General features: G+C 48.5%; 2 protein-coding genes across 24 annotated transcripts in view; both read right to left on the bottom strand.

Moving 5' to 3' along the window:
* The window catches only part of TUFT1 (tuftelin 1), a 44575-nt gene extending 34858 nt beyond the window's left edge, over nucleotides 1-9717 (bottom strand). For all 20 annotated transcript variants that reach the window (XM_078355665.1, XM_078355671.1, XM_035280349.2 and 17 more), the window contains exon 1: nucleotides 9598-9717. Coding sequence is in view for 18 of the 20 variants with exons in the window: in XM_035280349.2 (XP_035136240.1) it covers nucleotides 9598-9657 (60 nt within the window). In the remaining 2 variants the exon portion in view is untranslated. The remainder of the gene's footprint in view (nucleotides 1-9597) is intronic.
* A 1297-nt stretch (nucleotides 9718-11014) lies between these two features.
* CGN (cingulin) overlaps nucleotides 11015-20776 on the bottom strand; it is a 29963-nt gene continuing 20201 nt past the window's right edge. For 3 of the 4 annotated variants that reach the window (XM_017966265.4, XM_008984366.4, XM_054247438.2), the window contains exons 13-21: nucleotides 20166-20423; nucleotides 17411-17581; nucleotides 16360-16521; nucleotides 15108-15197; nucleotides 14558-14641; nucleotides 14343-14461; nucleotides 13654-13762; nucleotides 13112-13275; nucleotides 11015-12489 (exon numbers count right to left, since the gene is read on the bottom strand). In XM_017966265.4, the coding sequence (XP_017821754.1) occupies nucleotides 12348-12489; nucleotides 13112-13275; nucleotides 13654-13762; nucleotides 14343-14461; nucleotides 14558-14641; nucleotides 15108-15197; nucleotides 16360-16521; nucleotides 17411-17581; nucleotides 20166-20423 (1299 nt within the window). In that variant the 3' untranslated portion in view covers nucleotides 11015-12347. Of the gene's footprint in view, nucleotides 12490-13111; nucleotides 13276-13460; nucleotides 13568-13653; nucleotides 13763-14342; nucleotides 14462-14557; nucleotides 14642-15107; nucleotides 15198-16359; nucleotides 16522-17410; nucleotides 17582-20165; nucleotides 20424-20776 lie in introns of those variants that run through there. The other variant, XM_054247439.2, reaches the window with a different exon arrangement.

Here is a 20776-nt window from a genome sequence, read left to right as displayed (position 1 = left end):
TTTTTAGTAGAGATGGGATTTCACCATGTTGGCCAAGCTGGTCTTGAACTCCTGACCTCAGGTTATCCACCTGTTTTGGGCTCCCAAAGTGCTGCGATTACAGGCATAAGCCACCACGCCCAGCCTGGTACCGTTTTATTTCTTAAGGTGGGTGTTTGGTACACAGGTGTCCATTTTATTGCCATGCTTTAAGACTTCTCATATATCCAGTCTTCTTTCCTGCTTTTCGGTAAAGCTTTTTTTTCATGTAAATCCTGCAGAGATATCATTTTTAGACCAACAGAATGGCAAATATTAATACAATGGAACTCTGTATACAACAATGACAAAGAATGAACTACTGTACATACAATATCAGCAAATCTCACAAAAATGCCAAGCAATAATATCTAGTATTATCAGGGATCAGTGAGAATGAGAGAAAAAGACCAATTTCATACTTTGTTGAGGGGAATGTAAATGTATAAAGGTCTTTTGGGAAGTTAATTTGGCAACATTAATAAGAAGGGTTTGCATATTTCATAAATCCTTTGACCCAGTAAAATCCACTTTTAAGACTATGAACTATGAAAATCCATGCACATTTGCTCAAAGATATGCAAGAAAAACCTGACTGAAATATTATTTACAGCAGTTAAAAACTGGAAACAATATAAATATTCTCTTTATTTTTTTTTTGAAACGGAGTTTCACTCTTGTTACCCAGGCTGGAGTGCAATGGCGTGATCTCAGCTCACCGCAACCTCCGCCTCCTGAGTTCAGGCAATTCTCCTGCCTCAGCCTCCTGAGTAGCTGGGATTACAGGCACGTGCCACCATGCCCAGCTAATTTTTTGTATCTTTAGTAGAGACGGGGTTTCACCATGTTGACCAGGATACTCTCGATCTCTTGACCTCGTGATCCACCAGCCTCGGCCTCCCAATGTGCTGGGATTACAGGCGTGAGCCACCGCGCCCAGCACTTCTAATGTTTTAAACTTCAGGCACAAAAATGTATTTGTGTGACACTCCTACAATAAAACACATAAATAAAGAGAAGGAAAGAAAACGTACTAAATTTGCCCAGGCACAGTGCTCACACCGGTAGTCCCAGCGCTTTGGGAGGCCCAGGCAGGCAGATCGCCTGAATCCAGGAGTTTGAGACCAGCCTGGGCAACCTAATGAGACCCTGCCTCTACAAAAAGTACAAACACTAGCCTGGCATGGTGGTCCACACCTGTAGTCCCAGCTACTAGGGAAGCTGAGGTGAGAGGATCAATTGAGCCTGCAAGGTCAAGGCAGCAGTGAGCCAGGACTGGGCCAATGTACTCCTACCTAGTCGGCAGAGTGACACTGTCTCAAAACAAAGTACTAAACGTAGGGTCACAGGCAGGATGTCTGAGTCCTGACTGATGACCATTAATCCTTGAGCAAATCACTTAATCTCTCTGGGCCTCAGTCTTCTGTCTGTAAAATGGGGGTGACAATATCAACCCCACCGACATCTTAGGAAGGGCAGGTAGATGTGGGAGAATGATGTAAAAGTGGTTTGCAAATGATAACTCGCTTCACAAGCGTGAAGCAGCATCACTTTCGCAAGTAGCTCTGGAAAGTCTGCAAGAGAAGAGGGTGGATGAAGTAAATTGTCTAATGGAGCTGATGAAAAACTTAGGGCTCTCTCTGGCACCTCATCCTCTAGAACCGGAGAATGCATCTTAGTCAACAAGGCCACAGACCTCAGCCTGCACCCCCAACCCAGAGTCAGGGAGTAAATCCTGGGGCTCCTCTCTGCTTGGTGTACTTCATTGTTCTCTGGAGCAGGCTCATTTCCTTAGGACTGTGAGCAGACTCCCGGGAGCTTTAGAAACACCCCAAAAGTATCTTACGGGGGGTGGGCGGGGGGGCCCTACTGGGAACTCTAAAAGGCAAGATGGGAAGTGGAGCCTTCTTCTCCAGGGAAGAAGGAACAGTGCTAATCACAAGGTAAGCAGCCTTCAACCTCATAAACATTTTTGGGAGAAGCCCAGCTACCTCCAAATTACAGGCAGCCTCACCACTCTGTTCAAACACATCTCTGGCTGTGACTCACTCCTCAAAGCAGGGAGGGGGTAAACACATAGCTGAGGGGTTAGAGATGGAGACGCCACAGCAGAGATCGGGAGATAAACAGGGAGGCCCAGGGAGATAAAGAAAGAGGTGCAGAGCTCTCACACCACAGGCTCACGTGAACAGCTCTTCACTCCCCAAGTTTGACAGGGGTCACTGGAAGTGGGTGAGAGTCAAGCTAAGAGGAAGTAAAGGAAGTGGAGACTGCCCTGGAGCTGCAGACCAGCACTAATTCCCCTTCACCTTGTATCCCACTCTTCCCTCACTTTGTCCCTCAATCCCATCCACTTTCCCACCCCAAGTGTACATGATCACCTCAGTTTCCTCACTTTGAAAAATGGGAACAGCCAGCCCCTTGTAACAATGGCTCCCACGTGACGAGGACGAAGAAAGCCCCATTAAGTCAAAGAAGAGAGCCGCATGGGAAGGGTGGGTACCTACCCTCTCTCTGAATGACTCGCACCTGACTCAGCTCATCAGTCTCAGGTACGTGGTCCTGCCTTCTGCAGCGCTGCCTAGGCCAGAGATGGCCCTTGTGGAGTATGACACGAAGAATCACTCCCTTTCTTCCTCCCCAGATTAGCCAACAAAACAGGTGTTTGCTTTTTATGTGGCTGCCTACCCAGAGGCATGGGCTGGACAAGCTCTAAGCAGAGGGCCGACCAGGGTTACTGTGAGGTGAAATGAGAAAAAGGATTCGGGCGGCACCCTACACGGGGCAGCCTTTCTCATTACTTGGAGCCCTAACAAAGGAAAACACTGGGGCCTGGCAGTGACAGTGTGACCTGAACCCCAACGCTGAAGGAGACACCCACTTGCTGAGCCAGTCTCTCTCCAGGACACCTGCCTAGAGACTGGCACACCTGGAATGAAAGGGAAAGTTCCTCAGTGCCCCCTCCGCATCAAAGGGAGTGGTTCTGCCCTCTCTAGTCTTTGACTCCCTGCTCAGTGATTTTTGCTTTTGTGCCCCCAGACCCAACCATGTCCCTTTTCTTCCTTCATTGACTCATCCCCATCCTACCTTAAATTCTCTCTTCTTCTTCCTGCCTCTGCTGGCTAGGCTTAAATCTGGGCCACCAGCCTTCCTGGTACATACCTATTTCCCTAACTGAACCTTCCCAACCCCTAGAAAACAAAGGTATTTCACAAGACTCTTCACCCAAAGAGGTATGCACCATAATTACTAGCAGGCAAGGAAGCTCATCCCACCTCTCTGAGTACACGTGTCTGGAACCGAAACCATCTGGGTGCACGCCCCCCTCCACCCTGGAGAACTATGGGCAAATGTGAGCACCAAATGCCTGATGATGAGGTAACTCTCCTCACTCAGATCCTCCCCTCGATCCTTCCTTCTCTGGCAAAGACCGGCATTCCTCAAATTCCTGGCAGGCTTGGTGACATCAGCTGCAGTGCTCCTGAAAGTAAAAACCTGGCAATCAATGGGAAAGATGGGATGGTGTGAGGAGAAATTTATGGGCTGAGATTAGGACAAGTCTCCTGAGTGGAAGGAACAGGCAGCCACCAAACTTGAAAGGCTCCTCTGCCCAGCAGTTTCCCCCATACTTAGATGTCACAGAACCAGGACTTCCACCGTTTTAGAATGCATTCATGGCTCCAGATGAATCCTCTTTTAAAATGCAAATATTGAGGCCGGGCGCGGTGGCTCAAGCCTGTAATCCCAGCACTTTGGGAGGCCAAGGCAGGTGGATCACGAGGTCAAGAGATCGAGACCATCCTGGTCAACGTGGTGAAATCCTGTCTCTACTAAAAATACAAAAAAATTAGCTGGGCATGGTGGTGCGTGCCTGTAATCCCAGCTACTCAGGAGGCTGAGGCAGGAGAATTGCCTGAACCCAGGAGGCGGAGGGTGCGGTGAGTCGAGATCGCGCCATTGCACTCCAGCCTGAGTAACAAGAGCGAAACTCTGTCTCAAAAAAAAAAAAGCAAATATTCTGACCAAGCAATTCCACTCCTAAGTATTCCTCTCCAAGAGAAATGAAAATATATTTCCACACAAAAACTTGTACACCAAAGTTCATAGCAGCATTATACATAATAGCCAAAAAGCAAAACAACCCAAATGTCCACCAACATTTATCTATGACGAACACAGCTATAATATATCCATATAATGGAATATTATTCAGCCATAAAAAGGAATGAAGTACTGATTCACATGACAACATGAAGGAACCCTGAAAACATCATTCTAATAAAAGAAGCCAGTCACAAAGGATCATACACTGATGATTACACTTATGCAGAATATCCAGAATTGGTGAATCCATAGAGAAAGAAAGTAGACTGGTGGCTGCCTAGGTCTGGGGGAGATTGCAGGGAAATGGGGATGGACTGCTAAGGGGTCAGGATTATAAGGTAATGAAAATGTTCTCAAATTGATTTACTGGTGATTGCACAACTCTGTGAATATACTGAAAACCACTGAAACGTATACTTTAAATGGGGCATATGAATTATATCTCAATAAAGCTGTTCATTAAAAAATTATATGAAGTTCATGGTAAGGCTTCAATAAATCACAGTTCTAGTTTAAAAAAATAGGGCCGGGCACGATGGCTCGCGCCTGTAATCCCAGCACTTTGGGAGGCCAAGGCGGGTGGATCACGAGGTCAAGAGATCGAGACCATCCTGGTCAACATGGTGAAACTTCATCTCTACTAAAAAAACAAAAAATTAGCTGGGCATGGCGGCGCGTGCCTGTAATCCCAGCTACTCAGGAGGCTGAGGCAGGAGAATTGCCTGAACCCAGGAGGCGGAGGTTGCGGTGAGCCGAGATAGTGCCATTGCACTCCAGCCTGGGTAACAAGAGCAAAACTCCGTCTCAAAAAATAAATAAATAAATAAAAATAAAAAAGAGTGAGGCTCTGCGAAGACTTGGTATTAAACTACATCAGTCTCTGAAGTCCTAAAGGAACATCACCTATTCCATGGTAAAGACACGTGTTCAGACTGCAGCTGACACAAAAATTCCGAGTCCACCCAGGTGTTGAAAGAACCGCTCTGGCCAAGACAGTTCCCCCCCCCGTGCCACACCTCCCTCTGCCGAAAAAGAAAAAGAAAGAGTATGAAAAAATGCAAATATTCTAAGGAAAGATAACACTGAAAGATTACTTGAAGAAACCAGAGCAGCAGGGGATACGAGCTGCCTTGGTCATTAAGTCTGAAAAAGACGAGGAAAGACGCCCAGAGAAAGATGCCAAGATATGAACCCTGACCTATCACCTGTGAAGGGTGGGAATATAGATTTTCCTATAATTCCCAAAACAGAAGTCAATAGATGTCTAAACTGATACATCAAGAAAAATCATTGTAAGCATATTATTTAGAAACATGGAGGTAAACACAAGACAAAACAGCTAAAAGTAGAAAGTGGTTACGTTCATGGAGCAGAACTTGGAGGAGGGGACTGCTATTTTCTTTTAAAAGCCTTCTGATAGTATTAGATCTTCTTAAAATCACACACATATATTCCTTTGATAAAAAGTGATTTAAGAGACCGGGCATGGTGACTCATGCTTGTAATCCCAGCACTTTGGGAAGCTGAGGTGGGCAGATCATTTGAGCTCAGGAGTTTGAGACCAGCCCAGCCAACATGATGAAACCCCATTTCTAGTACAAATACAAAAATTAGCTGGGCATGGTGGCCCATGTCTGCAATCCCAGCTACTCAGGAGCTGAGGCAGAAGAATTGCTTGAACGGGGGAGATGGTGGTTGCAGTGAGCCAAGATGCACCACTGCACTCCAGCCTGGGTGACAGAGTGAGACCTCATGTCAAAAAAAAAAAAAAGGTCAGGTGATTTAAGGTCAGGTGCAGTGGTACACACCTGTAATCCCAGCACTTTGGGAGGCCGAGGCAGAAAGATTACTTGAAACCAGGAGTTTAAGACTAGCCTGGGCAACATAGTGAGACCCCATATCTACAAAAAATGAAAAATTAGCTGGGCATGTTAGAGTATGCTTGTAGTACTAGTTACTTGGGAGGCTGAAATGGAAGGATCCCTTGAGTCCAGGAGCTCAAGGCTGCAGTGAGCTATAATCACACCACTGCACTCCAGCCTGGGCAATACAGTGAGACCCTCTTAAAAAAAAGTGATTTAAGAAGGATGGAAAGAAAGAAGGAAGAGAGGGAAGGAGGGATATAAAATCAGAGATCATCCATGGTAAAGTCTAATGGCATGGACATCTATTCTTTTGCCACACAGCTTCCATTCCCCTCCACTGATAGCAACACTTGGGTCTTTGGAGAATCTCTTTCCATCACTATAATCTGGGGGCTATCAATCAAGGAACCCTGCCCTGCTCTGGACAATTGGGGGGCCAAGAAATGATGGTACTCTCTCCCTGGAATCCTGAGCAGAATGGTGAAAGGACCTAAAACAGCTGGAACCAATTCACCGATAGTAGTAAGTCTCCAACTTTCCTCTCACTCAGGTCCCAGGACATCCTTGTATAGGACTTTCTAAGCTTTCCCTTAAATCCTGTGAACTGCTCCATTTCCTTCTAATCATGTCCTCATCTGCTTAACTTCGCAGGACTCATTCTCTGTTGTTCGTAACCAAACGAAGTTAATGGAAATACCTAATAAAAAGGAGTTTGGTGTTTATTTGTATATTTATTTGCCAATATCACTTACCACAGGGGCTTGCAAAGCTTTTCAATCTCAAAAACATATTTCACATCACGATCCAGTAAACTAACACACACATATATAACACACACATACATATATATAACTGAAATAAAAGCTCTACCAAAAATGTCTATCCTTACTAACACTCTAAGAGTGTTGATTCTATTTCTTTTCTAATGCTGGTCTGACCTAAGTTGATCTCAGATCCACTAGTGGTTATGGTCTGTAGTTTTGAAAAACACTGGCTCCTTGTACCTGCTGCATCTGCCTCCAACAATATAAAGTCCCAGAGAGTGTATTAGCCCTATGTCCATGTCCATATGTGATACATTGAGGCACGCAGCCCGGCTACCCTATGTCCATGTCCATATGTGATACGCTGAGGCACGCAGCCCGGCTAATGGGGAAACACCAACAGAGTCCCAGGGCCCACACTCCCATGAGGATACTCTAATCAGTTCAACTGTCAACACTCTGACTCTGGAAAAAACATTTGATCATTTATTGATTTAATCACTTTGCACACTCATTGAGCATCCATTCAGTGGTGTGACTATATGACAGATTCCTGGAGACTGTCCAGAGCCGTAAATTCCATGCAAGTTGGCTCAGAGAAGAGGAATCCAGGACAAGGCCTGTGTCCTGACTGTTTACCATCTCCTCCCCTCCCTTAAGGGCCCAGGAATGTCTCCAAGATGAGATCTGGACAATGATTACTTCGTTCCCAGCTTTGGAGTAAAATAAGTCTCAAGTTCAGCCTAGAAAAAAGGAATAAAAGGGTAATTCTGTCTCTCCCTTGCTCTAACGGTGTCTGGTTAGCTTCAAACTAACTTGTGGCTAGAGACCATCTGAATTCCTTGTCCACTATTTTCTCCTAATGATTTTTTTCCCTCCACCAGACAAGCAGCAAAAACATCAAGAAATAGTATAAGGGGCCAGATGTAGTGGCTCATGCCTGTAATCCCAAGCCCTTGGGAGGTCAAGGTGGGCAGACTGCTTGAGCCCAGGAGTTTGAGACTAGCCTGGACAACATGGTGAAACCCCATCTCTACCAGGAGATGGAGGTTGCAGTGAGCTGAGATTGTGCCACTGCACTCCAGCCTGGGTGACAGAGCAAGTCCCCGTCTCCAAAAAGAAAAAAAGAAACAGTACAGATTAACGATTCATTAATACTGCCAATGCCTGGGTCTTAAACTTATCTCTTTTCTATAGCAGGCAAAAAGCAGCCCAAACATCCCTCTCTTTTATTTATCTCATACCCTTTCCCTCAACTATTCCAAAAGTGTGAGCAAGAGCATGGAGGAGAAGCTATCGGTGGTGTGCACCGGAAGTCCAAGCTACTCAGGAGGCTCAGGCAGGAGGATTGCTTGAAGCCAGGAGTTCAAGGCTGTGCTGTGCTACGATTGCACCCGCGAAGAGCCACTGAACTCCAGGCTACAAAGCGAGACTCTTTACACTTAAAAACAAAGAGCATGGAGTAGGACTTGCAGCTGACACAAAACGGATGGATTTCTTCCTTCTCTTCAGAGTCTCACAGCTGGGGATGTGGCAGGCTAGAGAAGAGTGGGGTTGGGGCAACTGGGGTTGGCCAATAGCAACATCTGTATTGTAATGTGGCAAAAACACTCATAGCCCGGGCAGAAACGGAGAGGGGACTGGGACCAGAACTAAATGACCATCTGTATTCTAAACTTGAAATGAGCACCTATTCTACAAATATCGCTTGAAGAACAGCCATAATCTAGCTTCAGTTAGGTTATATCTACCTCAAGGGCAGGCTCAGGCAAGCAGAGGGTAAGGGAATCAGATGGGGGAGGGGGGATGATACACAAACTCCCCATCACCTTGATTTTCATTGCACTCTCACTCACAATAGCTTGGAAATTGATGTAATAGTACACACCTAATCTGGGTTAAGTTCCCCAATAGAACCTAGAAACAGCCACAAATTACCCTCCTCAGCCTCTGGACAGGAAAAACCATATGGTCAAGCTAGGGTGGGGAGAACAGGGACTGGGAGCCAGAGAAAGAAAGAGGAGCTAGGTAGACCAGCCTGCACTGGACAACGCCGCCTATCTCCTCAACCCTCTCCTTGTCCCAAAGCCCTTTCTTGGGTCACTTCTCTCCCCTTCACAGCCTGGGTTCTGCCTCCCCTTCCTCCACCGTCCCCGGGCCTGGCGGCTGGGGACGGAAGCAAAACCAACACACCGTCCCAGCAAGCTACTGATAGGCCGATAGGGGGAGGAAAACGGGAGAACTACAAGCGGGAAGGCGGAGAAATTCAAGACGAGAGGTGACCCCCGGGCGGGAAAGCCCTATCCCTTTTAGCGAAAAGTAGAGTCCCTGGACAATCTCGAAATAGCCCGAGTCCCACCGTCCCCCACTCGCCCCCGACCCTGCCCTGGAATTGACTCTACCCTTTTTCTTGTTACTGATCATCCAAAGCACAGTGATGAAATTCTTTGACGGGCCTCTAAGGTCACCAGGACCCGCGACCCACGGGAAAGTCTAAGCCTCCTCAGCGAGACACAATGTCCGAAAGCGCTCAGGGACCCAGTCTGGCTGCCCAGAGGACGCAGGAGCAAGCACGAACTCGCCGGCGCCGAGTCCCAGCCAGGAGCCGCAGTGTCCTACCAAAGGGCAGGGACGCCCCTAGCTCTGAAGCCTCAAAGGAGTCTTCACCCCGCGACTCCTAATGCCCGTCGCAGGCAGCAGAATAAAAAGAGAGAAGCGCCCCGCAGGGCTGACCGCGCGAGCCGGGCACCAGGTGATGTCAGCGAACTCGGCGCGGGGCACCGGAGCGGCGGGCTTAGAAATCAGGAATACAAAACGGGAAAGACGGCGAGGGCGCTTTTTCTTACCGCGGCCTGGTCCTCTGGGTGCAAGTCCACCAGGGTACACCAGTTCTGCGTCCCGTTCATCTTCCCGCGGGGTCGCAGCACACACACAACCTCTCGACCGAGCGGTCCCGCTCCAACTAGGCGGGCGCGCGCGGAACCGCCTCCTTGTATAGGCTTGTCGGGGGCGGGGCTGAATGTAGGCCACGCCCCCAGCTCGTGGTTTCGCCGAGAACGCGCGATAAGCGAGGTGGGCGGGGCCAAGGGGTTTGAGACTTGTCTTAGCCCAGCTCGCACAGATTTACACAAAGGTAGGGCTTGGGAGCGACATGGGGCTGCTTTAACTGAACAGCTGTATTTAGCGTATGCGGTTGCAGCTCAACAGACGTCACTAATCTTTCTCCTTCCATCTCTCCAAGATCAGTGTTGGTCAGAGGGAATCACCCTGCCTGCTCCTAGAGGATGAGAATTTGGAAGCTGCAAAAGCTTCCTTCCATACATGTTCTTCTCTCTATACGTAAGCCAGCCTGTAGGCTTTGTAGAGCTGAGTAAACCTTTGCTCCACCGCAGAAAGGCAGGCACCAAAGGGCCAGCTCACTCAGACTGGCCTAAGCCAGTCTGGCAGGTGCATTTCTTTGGCGAGAGGCCCAGGAGGCCCAGTCTAAGCCAGCCAAGCTCTGGGTGGAGCTTGTTTTGCAGAAGCCCTTATACTGATGCTGCCCTTATATGGTTGGGAGAGGCGGGACACTTTGCCTTAAAAGGAATTTGCGTTCATGAGAAAGGATGAGCCTTGACTTCGGTTGCATTTGCTCCCCAGTCCTAGGCTGGGATCTTGAGGGCCTAGAAGAAAGGGTTGGCCAAGCAGGACCCTGGAGCCTCCTCCCTGCCCAGCTGCTCTTGGCAGATGGCTGGTCCACTTGTCTATGGCTTACACAGACAGCAAACAGAAAACTTCAGGAGGAGGTCTGACCCACTGCTCAGTGGCTAGTACCCCTATACCTGGCAATAGGCTCTAGTGAAGGGCCAGCTCCCTCTTCAAGGCAACACTAGGGCAGGAACAGCAGAAATGTCCCTACCTCCCAGGTAGGGACTGGGTCCTATGCCAGTTAGGAATGAATGAGGATTTTTGTATCTGGGAAGTGAATGCTGGGGTTATCCCTACAACCCAAGGGAATAGAACCCAGTTCTGGTCTGTTCTACTCTAATTCTGAAAAAGGCATTTACTGGTCTTGTTCTTCCCAGAAGGTTGTTCAGGAGAGAATGCGACTGCTATAAACATCTCCGGGTTTCCTAGGTCCCATCTGCTCTGTTGTAAAGGGCCTCTGAAATGTAAGGTGAAGAAAACTCTAGCTTCAGCCCCTAAGCTATATGGTTAATATGACTTCATAAAACCTGGACCTCCAAATAAGCCAGGAAAAAGAATGAGAAGACAAACCAAGGATTTCAATATAAATGTATAATTTTGATATTTAATTTAAAATAAAACCAAGGCTGAATTGGATTGGGAAAGAATGTCTGATTTGCAGAAGAATATAGGGATTTTTTTTAATCAAGAGATTACAAGTCATTCGTGAAAAGAGCCTTCCTCCTCCCCACTGGCTCCCTATAGAACCTGCTTAGTAAATATGAGAGGTGAATCATTCCCCTCATCTCCTCCCTACCAGGACATGGCTCTCCCTAAAATCCAAAGGAGAAATAAATGTCTTCTGTTGCCTCTTCCCATTTTTACAGTCAGCTTCTAACCCCTTGCAAAGCCCTAAATCAAGACCAAGCACCTCAGAAAATGAGGGTCCCTTGGTTCTCTATGTTGGGCACATCTGGTCAGAGAAGCCCCCAAGTCACAGGGACTGAGACCTTTCCTTTTGGAACTTGTACAGACAGTCGTCAGGGCTCCCAGGTGCAACCACCTTATAACCATATCCACAGTCACAGAGGAGAGAGAGGAGGAAGGACGGAAACCCTGAGAAGCACCAGACCCCCGCCACTTTATCATGGCCCCACCAAAGTCCCTCTCCCAGGGGCTCATCGGCAGAAAAACCAACAGCTCTCTCAATCAATCACTGGGGCAGCAGGGAAGGCTAAGGGCCCTGGCTGGGGAAAAGCTGGTCTTTGGAGAGGTATGAATGTGCAGATATAAAAGGCAAGAAGAGCATCCTTATCTCCTTACCCTGGCCAAGGCACTGAGAGGAAAAATGCAAGGAAGAATGGCGAAGAGGGGAAGGGAAGAAGACAAAACACAGGAACTGGAGGGGTATGGGGACTACCACCACAGGAGCCCCATACTTGTGCAAAGAAATGGGTAGAGCCACGCCTGCATGTCCCTTACCCACAACATTCCCCTCACCCTGCTCCAGAGTAGAAGGAAAATGAGTTGCAGGAATCCAGGGAGCACAATAGCATAGGATATTTCCCTGAGCCTTAGGGTTAAAGGCTAAAGAATAAAGCTTTATACACATGGCAATTTCTATCCCTTCCTATCCTGCTCAGTCCCTATCAGCCTAATGCTGATCATCCTTCCACATGAGAGAGATGAGGGAGGTGTCGGCACTTGAGGAAAGGGCTCAGTTGGCTTGAAATATCCACGCTTCCAGTGGAAAGTCCATCCATCACCTTATTGCTGATGTCTTTTATCACCATCGCTCAGACCCCTCCCTGGTCTTAGGTCTGAATAACTGGGTCATGCACAGGAATGCAGAATCCAGGGTGAGCAGAGCAGAGCAGCACTGGCTGGGACAGGCCTTCAGCCTGGTTTCTGGGCCCTTGAGGACCACGAGCTAACAAGAGCTGGTCTGTAGGTTGCTCTCCGTAAGCAGTGATGCAATGGATGAGGGATCATAGACACCATCAAATTCCTCATCTGAGCTCAGCCCTTCGTGTTTGAGAGTTGACTCAGCAGCTGAGCGGGAAGCTTTGCGCCTGACTCAGAGAGAATAATACTGGTTAGGGAGGGGAAGTAGAAATATTGAGACAGCCACTCTTTTTGTGTTAAAGAACCCCCAATTCTTCTAAGGCCTAAAGTTACAAGATACCCAACTAATCAGATTTAGGGAGATGAGGTATAGGATGATGGCTGAGATACTAAGAAATAAATATACTGGGCTGGGCGCGGTGGCTCATGCCTATAATCCCAGCACTTTGGGAGGCCGAGGCGGGTGGATCATGAGGTCAAGAGATCGAGACCATCCTGGTCAACATGGTGAAACCCCGTCTCTACTAAAAATACAAAAATTAGCTGGGCATGGTGGCACATGCCTGTAGTCCCAGCTACTCGGGAGGCTAAGGCAGGAGAATTGCTTGAACCCAGGAGGCGGAGGTTGCAGTGAGCCAAGATCGCGCCATTGCACTCCAGCCTGGGTAACAAGAGTGAAACTCTGTCTCAAAAAAAAAAGAAAAGAAATAAATATACTGGCTTTCAACCAGAAACAAGTGACTGCACAGTCCCATCTTAGACATTCTCCTCCTTATCCAGCTCAGGAGAGACCATTCCCTCTCTGCTCTACTGTCCCTATGGAGCAAGGGGCAAAGGGGCAGCCCATACCAGGAGTCCTTCTCCAGAGACTTGATCCGGGCCTGGAGCTGTTCATTGACCTCATGCTGCTCCTCCAGCTCACGCTGGGCCTTCTTCCTCAGGCCGTCCAGTCGCTCAATTTCCTCTTCTGCTTCATCCACCTGACGCTTCAAAGCCTTCACCCTCAGGCTTAGCTGGGCAGGATACCAAGTCCCCACATTGGAACAGCGTCTACTACCATGGCCTGGGACCCTCCCCTGTAACTATCTTGACTAGACATAATTGCCCCTGAAAAAATGTGGCCACGGGCAAGTTCCTTAGCCTCACAGGGTTGACTTAGGGATTAAATGTATTAACACATGTGTCATACTTACAGAACCTAGCACAGGACAAGCACTCAATAGATATGCTCACGATGACTGCTCTAGTCTAGTCCTTTCCATCTAATCTCTGTCCTTAGACAAGGAAAGTCTAAGTCTGGAAGACCTATGGGAGACAAGGGCCCCCTTGGCTTTCAGGAAAACATACCCAATGGTCCACAGCTGCTTGGCCCCAGGGTGCCATGTGCTCACCTGGTCTTTCTGGTCATTGACATGCTGCCGCTCGTCTTCAATCTGGATGGATAGCTCTTTAACTTTCCGCTCCAGTTTTCTATTGGTAGACTGCAGAACTGTCTTCTCCCTAAGATGAGGTAGAAGAACGTCTATGAGTGTCCCGATTTCTTTTTTGTTTTTTATGGAGTCTAGCTCTGTCTGCAGCCTCCACCTCTGGGTCCAAGCAATTCTCCTGCCTCAGCCTCCTAAGTAGCTGGGATTATAGGCACCCACCACCACGCCCAGCTAATTTTTATATTTTTAGTAGAGACAGGGTTTCACTGTATTGGCCAGGTCTTGAACTCCTGACCTCAAGATCCACCCACCTCCGCATCCCAAAGTGCTGGGATTAGAAACTTGAACCACCATGCCTGGCCAAGAGTCCCCATTTCTAAGGGAATCCTATCTTGGCCCTTTACTGCCCCCAAGGACTTCTCTTAATCATGAGCCCACCATTAGACTGGGCAGGATCCAGGGCAGATTCAAAGAACGAGGGAGAGCGAGGTCATTCACATTTAAGAATTTCTGCAACTCTCTTTGCTCTCTATCAGGAGAAAATGTTCCCTAAATATCAGGCCACGTTGGCCATATCTGACGTGGAAGACGAAAGGAGCTGCAGAGGAGAAAAGCCAAGAGGGAGGGAGGGAGGGAGGACAGGCTTATGTCACCTCTCTTCAGCCTGCAGCCGCTCCTGCAACAACTGATTCTGAGACTCGAGCTGAGAGAGGCTGGCACTGGGTTTCTGGAAGCCTTCTGAGCTGGCCAACCGGGTCTTCAGGTCCTTGTTCTGAGAAGGACAGGAAGCCTCCACAGTCAGTACTCCACTGGCCATTTTATCCACCTCCTGGGGTCCATTCCTGGGACTCCTCCCTTCCCCCCTCACCTGTCTCTCCAAGGAGATTTTGTCACACTCCAGGTCCTGCCGAGCAGACCTCTCCTGCATGAGCTCTGTCCTCAGCTGATCCACCTAGTGGAGAGGGGTGAGAGGACCAGACTTGGAGAGGGCTAAGGACGCACTAGCAAGCTGAACCAAGTGAGGCTGAGTCACGGGAAGATGGTCTCTGAACCCTGAATCCAGAAATTCCCAGGCAACTAAAAAATCACAGCCTATTCAAATGGGAGGAGCCAGAGAATGTAAACAGGGCCTCCTTCATCCCACCAGGAACTAGTATCCCTGAACTAAAGAAGCCCCAGTTCAGGTCAGAGAGCAGCCCAGGCCACGAGGATCCCTTCCTCCACGCAAATTACTGGCTTCTTTCCACCCAAGGAAACTGGCCAGCCTTTCCCAAAGCAGGCAAGACCCTGAAGTAAACCCAGCCATGCACAGATTGGGCAGGCAGACCTCTCCGGATGATGAAAGATGGGAGGGTAGACTTGTTTTTGAGGGAACCAAGAGGTGATACAGTACAGAGATGGGGTGTGACGGGGGTTACCTGGTCCCGGCCACGATTCACCCGGTCTGTTAGCAGCTCCACAGTGTTCTTCTCCTCATCTAACTCTGCTTCCAGCCGTGAGACTTTTTCCTATAACAGAAGAACAGGTTAATTCTGTCCCAAATGCTGGATACCAGAATGCCAAACTCAGACCAGGGCCCAGAGCCACCATGGAGCCAGCGCCCTCTGCTGACCAGGTGTGGTATCACGGGCAGGTTGGGACCATGCTCACAGCCCCATGACAGAAAGGCAAACCCCAGAATCCACTCTTCATTGGAAAACCCTATTTCTCTAATGGGAAAACAGAGAGAAACCCAAGTACCTGGGCCAAGATTGAGATGAGGAGACTCAAGAAACGGAGGCACCGGAGGCAGTACCCAGTAGAGGCTGAGTATGCACATGGCACCAGACTGCCTAGTCTGAAAATCAAATCTACCACTTCCCAGCAGTAGACCATGGACGAGTTCATCTCTCCGTGCCTCAGTTTCCCTCATCTTTAAAATGGAGAAAACAAGATTACCTACCCCACAGGGTTATTCTGAGGATTAAATAAGTCTTTTTTTTTTTTTTTTTTGAGACGGAGTTTCGCTCTTGTTACCCAGGCTGGAGTGCAATGGCGTATTCTCGGCTCACCGTAACCTCCACCTCCTGGGTTCAAACGATTCTCCTATCTCAGCCTCCCAAGTAGCTGGGATTACAGATATGTGCCACCATGCCCAGCTAATTTTTTTTTTTTTTTTTATTTAGTAGAGACGGGGTTTCACCATGTTGGCCAGGATGGTCTCGATCTCTTGACCTCGTGATCCACCCGCCTCGGCCTCCCAAAGTGCTGGGATTACAGGCGTGAGCCACTGCGCCCAGCTAAATAAGTCTTAAGTGCCTATCACATAACACCATATATGTTTGCTGCTGCTGTTATTATCAAATATAGCAAAGTGAAGAACACTCTTCACTCTAAAGGGGAAAGCCACCGCTCAGCCCCAGCCAATTGTTGCCATGCAGATTCAGGACAAGACACTCAGTATGACCATATCTGCCAAATACAAAAGAAGCCAGAAATCCAAATTTTTAGGTGACATCTATAAAATTTCAAAACAACAGCAATTGATTCAATGTTGTTTAAAATACGACAGCCAAACAAAACCCATCAGCTGTGGGCTGCCAGTTTCGGCTGCTAGTACAGAAAGAGGCCTGAAAGTCCCACCTATGCCAGGAAAATCCTTTTCCACAGGTCACCCCCCAGTGCCCTCACCTCGAGGCCCTTCAGCTGCCGGGCCCTGTCGTCCTGGGAGCGCTTCTTGTTCTCTGCCTCTTGCTCCAGCCCCTGCAGTCGCTGGGCCAGAAGCTCTTTGTCTAGCTGGGCTGTGTCTCGCTCAGCCTGGCATGCTTGCAGGGCCTGCCGCAGCCTCTGAATCTGGCCACGGGGGTAAAAATGCCACAGCTCAGTGTAGTAAGAAGGTGAGGGGTGAGGGGCAGGAGCAGTCCAGCCCCGTGCAGAGCAACATGTCATCATTGTCATTCTTTAGAATGACCAGTAGGGTGGTGACAATAAGAAGCAGATGGACTTTTCATGTGTTTTCTTTCTTTCTTTATTTTTGAGACAGTCTTGCTCTGTTACCCAGGCTGGAGTGCAGTGGTGTGATCTCGGCTCACTGCAACCTCCATCTCCTGGGTTCGAGTGATTCTCCTGCCTTAGCCTCCCAAGTAGCTGGGACTATAGGTGTGTGCCATCACACCCAGCTAATTTTTGTATTTTTTTTTTTTTCTTTAAAGATGGGGTTTCACAATGTTGGTCAGGCTGGTCTTGAACTCCCGACCTCAGGTTATCCGCCCGCCTTAGCCTCCAAAGTGCTTGGATTACAGGCATAAGCCACCACACCTGGCAATTTTTGTATTTTTAGTAGAGATGGGTTTTCACTATGTTGGCCAGGCTGGTCTAGAACTCTTAACCTCAGGTGATCCACCTGACTCAGCCTCCCGAAATGCTGAGATCACAGGCATGAGCCACCGCACTTGGCCTATTGTTTTTAAAGTCTACACAACTTGGAATCACTTGTGGAGTTTTAAAATCCTGATCCTAGATCCCATCCCCAGAGATGATGATTTAAGTGGTATGGGATACAGCTTGGGTTTTGGGATTTGTTAAAAATCCCTGCAGGTGGCTCTAAGATACAGCAAACTTTGAAAATCACTGCTCTACAGACAATATATTCCCTCATCCTGCAAGTCATTAGACCAAAACCTGGGCCTCAGGGACCCTTGGCTACAGGTTCAGTTCAAAGGCAAGGATATTAGGTTTCTACCTCATCCTGAAGCCGGTTCAGTCCCCCAGAGGTTTTCTCAGCCTCACTGGCCCAATCCTTGGCTTGGCGCTGGGCATCTGCCACCTCCCGCCGGGCCTTTTCCTTATAATCCTCCAGCTGGGACTGGAGCTGCTGCAGGGCTTGCTTAGAGGCCTCCCCGATCTGCTCCAACTAAAACAAAGAGAAAAGGGTCTTCAGCACTGTACCTCTTTAATAAATGTCCCTTTGCAGGCCCAGACTCCCAACACTCCCCCCCAAGAATCTCCTTCCTGACAAGGCAGCCCTCTCTTGCTCTTTCCTGGGCCCAGTATGGCTAATAGCTATATACAGATGTCTGGGTTCAAATCCTGGCTCTACCACTTACTAGTGATCATACACAAGTTACTTAGCTTCTCTGGGTCTCAGTTCCCCATCTGTGAAATGGGATAAGAATAGTAACTATAGGGGCCAGGCCTGGTGGCTCACACCTGTAATCCTAGCACTTTGGGAGGCTGAGGTGGATGGATCACCTGAGGTCAGGAGTTCAAGACCAGCCTGGCCATGATGGTGAAACCCCATCTTAAGAAAAAAAAAAAAAAGAAGTGATTTGGCCGGGTGCGGTGTCTCAAGCCTGTAATCCCAGCATTTTGGGAGGCCGAGGTGGGTGGATCACAAGGTCAAGAGATTGAGACTATCCTGGTCAACATGGTGAAACCCTGTCTCTACTAAAAATACAAAAAATTAGCTGGGCATCGTGGCGTATGCCTGTAATCCCAGCTACTCAGGAGGCTGAGGCAGGAGAATTGCCTGAACCCAGGAGGTGGAGGTTGCAGTGAGCCGAGATCGCACCATTACACTCCAGCCTGGGTAACAAGAGCGAAACTCCGTCTCAAAAAAAAAAAAATAGTAACTATATCACAAGGTGTTGTGAAAATTACGTTAATTATGTAAAGTTCTGTATTTACAACAGTGCCGGATACAAAATAAGCCTTAAATGACCATTTCAGCACAACTCAAGGTACCAATGATTATAACATGTACCACTAAGAAAAATCTGCCAACTGAACTATAACATACTGTAAGTTACAAGACACAACTCAATTTCAGAAACGTAAAATGTGCATTTTTCATTGACCAGTGATAAAATGTGCACTTTAGAATTGATATATGTTTGCTCTTATTTTACAAAAAGATTAGAAGGAGAATCTTAGCAGCAAAAGCAATTTATTTCCTTTTCTTTTTTCTTTCTTTTCTCCTTCCCCTCACCCAAATTTAAAATTCACCAGGCCCAATGGCTCATGCCTACAATCCCAGCACTTAGGGAGGCCAAGGCAGCACTTAGGGAACCTGAGGTCAGGAGTTAGAGACCAGCCAGACCAACATGGAGAAACCCCATCTCTACTAAAAATACAAAATTAGCCAGGCTTGGTGACGCATGCAGCTACTTGGGAGGCTGAGGCGGGAGAATCGCTTAAACCTAGGAGGTGGAGGTTGCAGTGAGCCAAGATCGCAACACTGCACTCCATTCTGGGCAACAAGAACACAACTCCATCTCAAAAAAAAAAAATTCTACCAGAGGTTTTTTTTTTAGACAGGGTCTTGCTGTAGTGCAGTGGGGCAATCACAGCTCACCATAGCCTCAACCTCCTGGGCTCAAGCAATCCTTCTACTTCAGCCTTCCGAGTAGCTGGGAATACAGATGTCTCATTCGAATCCTGGCACTACCACTAATTAGCAACCACAGGCGAGTTACTTATCTTCTCTGGGTCTCAACTCCCCACCTATAAAGAGAAACGGAGGCACAAGCCACCACACCTGGCTAATTTTTTTTTTGGGGGGACAGAGTCTCGCTCTTTCCCAGGCTTGAGTGCAGTGGCAGGATCTCCGCTCACTGCAACCTCTGCTTCCCAGGTTCAAGTGATTTTCCTGCCTCAGCCTTCTGAGTAGCTGGAACTACAGACGTGCGTCACTACACCCAGCTAATTTTTGTATTATTAGTAGAGACGGGGTTTCATCACGTTGGCTAGGATGTTCTTGATCTCCTGACCTTGTGATCCATCCACCTGGGCCTCCCAAAGTGCTGGGATTATAGGCATGATCCATCGTGCCTGGCCCTCTTTTTTTTTTTTCTAAGTAGCAACAGAGCCTCATTATGTTGCACAAACTAGCCAGTGAAGATTCCTGTATTCAGCTTTTGTAGACTTCTAAGGGAGAACCTCAGGAGATGCTGTCCAAGCATGAGACCATAAAGAAACAGGACATGAGGGAAAGGACCAAAACATGGAGGGGACATAGGAAGGTGCCCCTTCCAGAAGATTAGGTCTTGGTCTTCCCAAAAATGTTCTTGAAGAAAGCAGACATCACACGTTTTTTTTTCCTTGAGACAGAGTCTTGCGCTGTCACCCAGGCTAGAGTGCAGGGGTGCGATCTCGCCTCACTGCAACCTCCACTTTCAAGGTTCAAGCGATTCTCCTGCCTCAGCCTCCCAAGTAGCTGGGACTATCGGCACGAGCCACCACACCCAGCTAATTGTTTTTGTATTTTTAGTAGAAACAGGGTTTTGCTATGTTGGTCAGGCTGGTCTTGAACTCCTGACCTCAGGTGTCTGCCCACCTCAGCCTCCCAAAGTGCTGGAATTACAAGCGTGAGTCACTGCGCCCAGCTGTAAACATCATACATTCTGACCAACCCTTCCTCTCACAACCCTCTGTCCCCTCAGGCCAGCTTCTGGATGAGCTGGGCCTCTTCCTAAAGGCCCAAAATACCCATGCCCCACCTCCTTGTTCAGTCGGTCCACAGTCTTGTCCAGCAAACGTTTCTGCTCCTCCAGCTCAGCCTTGCTGCGCCTGAGCACCTCCCTCTGCTTCCCTTCCTCCTCCAGGGCCCGGTTCAGTGTCTGCTGCTCCTGCCCCAGGCGGGCCAGCCCCCGCTGAGCCTCCTCGAGGCGTGCCTCCAGTGCCCGCTTGGCTGCTGCCAGACTCCCCTCCTCTTCCTGGGATGCATTCAGGGCCTCCTCCAGCTGCTGTTTCTCTGCCTGAGAGGTAGGAAAGCAGGGTTGGACTGAGAAGGCAAAACGGGTTCAACCGTTTGGAGGTAGGTAGCTGGGCAGGAGAAATTAGGTATTTATGAAAACAGGCTCCTAGCAAAGAAATCAGGACATAGAGAGCAAGCAAAGGGTGGGAGATAAGAGAGAAAAATACCAGTGCAAAGACTGGAACATTGGCGCCAATGTATACTCCAGGAAATAAACCCCAGGTTAACAGAGGGTTTGGGAAGGCAAAACAGATGCCCACTAGGGCAAAATAAAACTGACGGCTGAGTATTTAGCATAGGAGTATTCCATGAGGGCTGAGCAGAGAGGGCTGGGAGGAAGCAGACCCTGGGCAG

This window comes from Callithrix jacchus, chromosome 18 (assembly GCF_049354715.1).
Source record: "Callithrix jacchus isolate 240 chromosome 18, calJac240_pri, whole genome shotgun sequence".
Taxonomy (NCBI): Eukaryota; Metazoa; Chordata; class Mammalia; order Primates; family Cebidae; genus Callithrix; species Callithrix jacchus.
This window is presented reverse-complemented; position numbering and strand designations above follow the sequence as displayed.